Genomic DNA, 6,237 nt, shown 5'->3' on the forward strand with positions numbered 1-6,237 from the left:
ACCAAACTATATGCAAACACATTTGAAATCTAAGACACAGAATTAATTTTCCTCAGCTATTTTAAAAAACCTAACATGTAATTAATTTTTTTTACTTTAATCAACATCATATTTTTGCCATTGATTTTTTCAAGCATAACCAAAAGCAGCTAATTTTTGATACAACAGCAAATATGTAAACCATGTTGATTCCTTCAATGCTTTATTACTTACCAGCTGAGAGCTAATTAGCCTGTTTGCAATCTCCTTGTGAACAACCAAAGTGCACAGATAGTACAGTAAGTTCAGTTTAGAACGTGCTGCTCCTGTATTCTTCTCACTGGATTCAAGCAGGGAACACACTCTTTTCACAAAGTTATTCCAGTCCACGTCTTTCATAGAGGACAACTTCTCAACTAACCATGAGAGGAAAACAAATAGTTAAAGATAAGGGATCTTTAATGTAGCTTTAACACACTAGAAAGTAAGATCACCATGAATAAGTAAATTCCAAAATTTGAATCTAATTACAGTTTTAGGACTTAAAATACTAAAGAAGCATGTTAGAATTCATGTTTGAAGACAACAAAAATCAAAAATCAAGCAAGAAGAGAAACAATGGATAAAAATTCAGCAATGGAAGCCTCAAAATATTTTTAAAAGTGCAAACCTGCTAAGTCTTTCATTTAAGGAAACATTTATTGGCATTATATTTAGGAAAGGTAGCAGTTGTCCTTCATCATTACTAATTCTTAATAAGTGTAGTTTCCTGTAAGTAAATTTGAGGCATAACCTAATGAAAATCAGTGAAAATCAGTGAAATCTGCTCACAATAAATAAACTGAAAACATGTATAATCACTCCTACAGGTAGGTATCCACCTAGCTAAGCCTTAGAAAATCAGGACATGGATGACTGCCGAAAGAGCACAAAAAAATCAAGTCACATGGACAACTAACATATATCCTGTGGTTCAATTAACTGACCACAGCACATGAATTGAGATTTTTTTCAGACTTCCTCATCAGTCTAAACAGTTAATTTCAATCTAGCAGCCATACATTCTCTCAGCTTTGGTAGTTATTTATTAATAACTTACCTGCCACCCTGATATGTTCTAATATAGACTATTTAAAAGCATGTTTTCTGACTTTTATGCCAATTTACACCTAAGTAACAACACCTTCTAATGCAGGCAAATATACATTAGTAATGGTGAAAACAGGTTCAGCTTTCAGGTATTCATTGGAATTTTTCCATATTATTTTTAATCATTACTGACGAGCAGCATCAAATTCAGTATCTTCAAAAACAATCAGAAAGTTGTCCAGAAGATAATCAGAAAGTTGTCCAGAATAAAGCTACAACTCTAAAAGCATTACAACCATAAAAAATATTGTCCCATAATACATAAATACTAACAAGAGTTAAACATATCAGAACATCATTACTTAAATGTAATATGAAACAAAATATTCCCCTTACGCAGTGGAATCTGATCATTTTTGGATGAATCAAATTTAAAATATTTTCAGTTACAGTCTTGACTGGGAGATTGAGCGACGTTGTGTTCCTTTCCAAATATAAAATTTCTTCTACAAATTAACTCTTCAAGATGCATACTTTATAGAAAGCAAAGATGAACTCTTATGCCTATGCTATGTGAATTCTAGAAGGACTACATATCTGGTTGATATCCCTCTTCAAGCATAGTCCAGTATTTTCCTTAAAAAAATAGAGCAAATGTTCCACAGGTAGAATTGTTACACTCATGACAATGAGCTGATTTTAGTTTTCAGAAATATTTCTAAACTTTGAAAATTAACAACAAAAAGCCAAACCCCAAACAACTTCACATTATCTTTTGGGACATGAGTGCCGTAACATTTCATGATTAAAGGTGGGATTGGCAAGGCTGCCTAGTATTGTGGCTGATCAACACTGCACATTTTAAGAACTCACTGCCACTTGCTCACCTGCATTTGTCAAATTGCAATATATTTGGTTGAATATTTCAGTTTAAATCTCTCAGTTGGAAAAAAATATGCTGGTTTTCCCACACTAAACACTGATGACTGTCTCATGGCAAAAGTTTGAGCACAGGCTTGTAATTCAAGAAAGCAGAAGAGAAAGGAATATCATTTAAGTGTTTGTACTTGAAAAGGCTACTCAAAATTGTTCTAGGTAAAAACACTGCATACACAACAATAGTTTCAGAACAATTAAGAGTTCTGAAACTGGGACTATGTATAATCTACAAGGGGAGGCTACAGGTCTTAAAACAGTGAGTTACAGCAGCACATGCAGAACTTGTTAGAATATTCAGCAGATCCATACCTGAACATGCTGGTATATGTAAAGTTTTCGGGTCAAATCTAACTGGTACTTGCTTCATTATCTGTAAAAACACCCAAACACATTACAACTAGTTTTAATACATTCCTAGAAAATCTCTAAGTAGTTGAATGTGATAATACAAAGATGCAAAATTTGTACAGGATGGGTGTACATGCTACTGCTCATTACTGAGGAATTTTCCATTGTTTCCTGGTATGTATTTCTTCCAAGCAAATATCTGAGAATTAACTCTATGTTTTTAATATAATTATATTGCTAGTATTTCCATTTAAGTCATTTTTTAAAATGGGATTACAAAATCACAGGATTTTTTAAGTTTACATTTTTATCTTGCTTTTATGCAGAAAAATACTTGCATTTGGGATTCAAAGGCTACAGAAAGAAACTATGCAGGTGACAGCTCACAAAATGTTTTAGCAATTTCCATACAGTAAATACATGTATACACTAGACCTCTCCTGAATATAAAAAGTTGCATTATCAACAACTAATCATTCATAATGTATAGGGATTTTCTATTTCTATCATTTTCTTGTAGATCACAAGATTGGATGACTGTTCAGTAACTGAGCATTTGAGTGTGATTTTCAGTAAATAAAGAACTTTTAAAATGGCAACTGTGTAATGGAATTTAGACTTTGACAGAAGTAGTCTAAGCTTAAGTAGAGAGCTATTTTCTTAAAAAGGTCTTCAATTCCACAGACCTGCAGAACACAGGGAAATTTTTCAATTTAAGCTGACATTTCAGCTTTTGAAATTCTGCCAGCATCTTGCAAATCCCTTTTCAGAAGATTAAATTGCAAGCTCTTCAGATTTACCAGGTGTCACTATCATCCTTAAGTCTGAAAAGCAGACTACAGAGTCATCACCAAGCAGGCAGTGACTGATTACATGTCCCTCGGACTTAGTGGGCTATTTTGCATTAATTCTGAGTCTGGCATTGCATGGTAAGGAGATTAGTCTACATGTGCACATCAGTATGTGCACCTACCCCTAATCTCATCTCTTATACTTGTAGTAAGAAAAGAAGCAGTGAAGGACTAAGGCTTTGTGTCAGAGTCCTGAGACAGAACCGAGAAATTAACAGCATTCAAACATATAATTACCTTTAAAAGTCTCCACTAGGAACAACATCTCTCACCCCAAAAATATTAAAAGAACATTATTTGGTAGTTACTTATCTAGCAGTGTAAGATTTTTAGTTTTTGAAAGTGTTAAGAAATCCATTAAAACAAACCAAAAGCATTGTTAATACTAAAGCAGTACCAGCAACTAAAACCTGTAAGACATTCCTAATGAGTTTAGATGCTCACTTCCAAGGAAAAATCTTGCATTTCCCACATCTTGCATCCCCACTCAACTTACTGAGTAAAGTTGCTAAGACTTCTTCATTTTTTCTGGCACAGAAACAAAAGGAAGATTAAAGGGGCTCTTGCCTATCATTCTTTCTACCAATACATCTGCCTATAAATGCACATTACATAGTCATTGCAGTGCAGAGCATTGATTCTTTTTTTATTTGCTCTTTACAGTCAAAACTCAAGTGTGGATTCCTGCTCAGGAGACTCATTACAAACTATTAGAAATAGGATAGACATTTCTTGCAAACTCAGGTGTTCTTCAAGATAGAAAATAAATTTATGTAGAATAGAAACATTATCACACTAAAGAGTAACAAATGTTATTCTCTAAATGTCCAACTCCTAATCTAGAAGGCTTCATAGCTGGCTTTGTTTTTGAGTATAACAAACTGAAGTTTTGTGTTCATTTAAGTAACATATAACAAGGCAAGTTATCAGAAAAATCTACAAAGCACTGAACACAGCATTTAGCAGCTTCTATTTCTTGTAAGATATTATTTAATACTATTATTCAATCCCAAAATAACTCATTCTTCCAAATAAGCAACACAATAGGATTATAAAGACTGCCAAAAAATTGTATGAGATCTTGCCAGATAACTGGGTGGAACTGCTTTAAAATGAGAAGTATAAAATACAGGAAAGGAGTTTCACCCTGATGAAAATTTATCTGCAAAAATAGTCTCAACCACAAGTTCCTAAATCTTGTATTTTATTTTGCTATACCTTTGGATTGTCAATGATTGGTGTCACGATAAGATCAGATTCAGTATAAATAAGCTCTTTCAATTTTGACTCCATATCCTGCTGACTTGAGCATGCATTTTCAACCTAGAAGAAGAACAAGGTTTTTTTTAAAAACTGTTTCTTGCCAAAAAATAATTAATCATGTTTATTCACAAAATATATCATTTCAACATTACAACAAGCAGTCTGGCCACGGAAACATATTCCAACTTGATTTTTATTTATGTAATAACAGATAGGACCAACTACAAATTATGGTAAAAGAAACATATCGGAAGAAAAAGCATTAGGTCAAAATGTAGATTGAGAAGAAAGAAGATAATTTGTCTTTTATGCTCTAGGGCAGAAAAAAAGGAGACTAAGAATCTTTCTTAACTCCTACATCTGAAGTTCTGCAAGTATTTTTTTCAAACAACTTGCACACTTAATTATGGAAGGATGCAAAAGAAAGTTAAGTTTGATACAGACTTCAGGCTAATATTCTAACTGTAGAGATACTATCATCCCTCAATATAAACTTTTTACTCACTTTTTTTAACCACGAATCTCCTTGTGAAGAATTTTTTATTGGGACAGTAGTAGCATCATGTACTTCTACTGCAGAGTTAATTCTAGGCGTGGGACGAGAACTTCAGCAAAAGAAAGAAAAAAAATACTTCAAAAATAGTAAAGACTACGGATTAAGTTTCATTGCAAACTACTTTTTGTTGCTCTTTTGAAACTTTCATGCCATACAGAAAATTTTCAAAGCTGACCCAACATAAATTACACTATGTTCTCCCTGATCGATCCATTAACTAAACACAAATTTTCTGTCTTAAAATGTGTTCTGACAAGATCAGGATTTCTTTGCTGGTTAGAAAAGGGAAGATGGTATCTTGTTGTAATTATGAAATGAATGTAATTTGATTATTTTCTCAGCCCCTAATGACTCTACAAACTGGAACCTAAACCATTATTGTCTTAACTCCTAATAAAAGCAACATACAAAGCAATTAACTTGACAAAATTTGCAATTTATTTTATGTTATTCTCTTCTGACACTCAAGTTTTGGCTAACTAATGGGAATTAAAAACTTCCTAATTTTTGTGTATCATTGTGAACTGGGTTTACCATTTGCTTTTCCTTTTTAAAATTCTGCCTGCTAATTAGAAAATGGAGAAAGGAGAGACCAGAATACTGCCAAGTTGCAATTGTCATAATGCTGCTAGTGAACTTGGGGTTTATAATACACAATAATTTAAAATTAAAACATGTAAAATCAACTTTAGAATTATCATGATTGGCAGGCCAGGAAACTAGTTGAATCAACAACTTCAACTGAACATGTTTTTCTTGATTAGCAGAAAGGAATAGACACATTTAGTTGCAAATAAGATTTCTTTATTAGAATAAACAACTAAACTAAAAATACAAACACCAAACAAAATTAAAGACCCTCAGGAAATCAATGATCAAATTATTAACATAACTGTTCTTGTCTTCCATCTATTTTCAACAGAAATTTAAATTTAAAGGGCACAGTGAAGGAATGCCAAAATATTACCTACATAAAAACATATTAAATATTTGGTAAACACATTAAATTTATGGTAAAATAATGTATCAGGATGTACTAGGAATTTTAGTTCCTAAACAGAAAAAAAAATTCCCATAATTTCTAGGTAGGAGGCTGGACAAATGATTCTAAATTGACACATGCTTCCAAACATGTAGATTTGTTAATATATTTTTTTCAATCAATTCAACCAGTTTACTGACATATATGTTTGAGATACAGATAATAGTGCC

The 6,237-nt window shown here is 32.5% G+C and overlaps 1 protein-coding gene across 1 annotated transcript in view; it reads right to left on the reverse strand.

The window, feature by feature from the left end:
- The window catches only part of ULK4 (unc-51 like kinase 4), a 207,277-nt gene that overhangs the window by 188,076 nt on the left and 12,964 nt on the right, over positions 1–6,237 (reverse strand). The window contains exons 10-13 of the mRNA XM_068186673.1: positions 4,975–5,074; positions 4,425–4,529; positions 2,317–2,377; positions 214–395 (exon numbers count right to left, since the gene is read on the reverse strand). Of these exons, the coding sequence (XP_068042774.1) occupies positions 214–395; positions 2,317–2,377; positions 4,425–4,529; positions 4,975–5,074 (448 nt within the window). The remainder of the gene's footprint in view (positions 1–213; positions 396–2,316; positions 2,378–4,424; positions 4,530–4,974; positions 5,075–6,237) is intronic.

Source organism: Anomalospiza imberbis, chromosome 1 (genome assembly GCF_031753505.1).
Source record: "Anomalospiza imberbis isolate Cuckoo-Finch-1a 21T00152 chromosome 1, ASM3175350v1, whole genome shotgun sequence".
NCBI classification, from domain to species: domain Eukaryota; kingdom Metazoa; phylum Chordata; class Aves; order Passeriformes; family Viduidae; genus Anomalospiza; species Anomalospiza imberbis.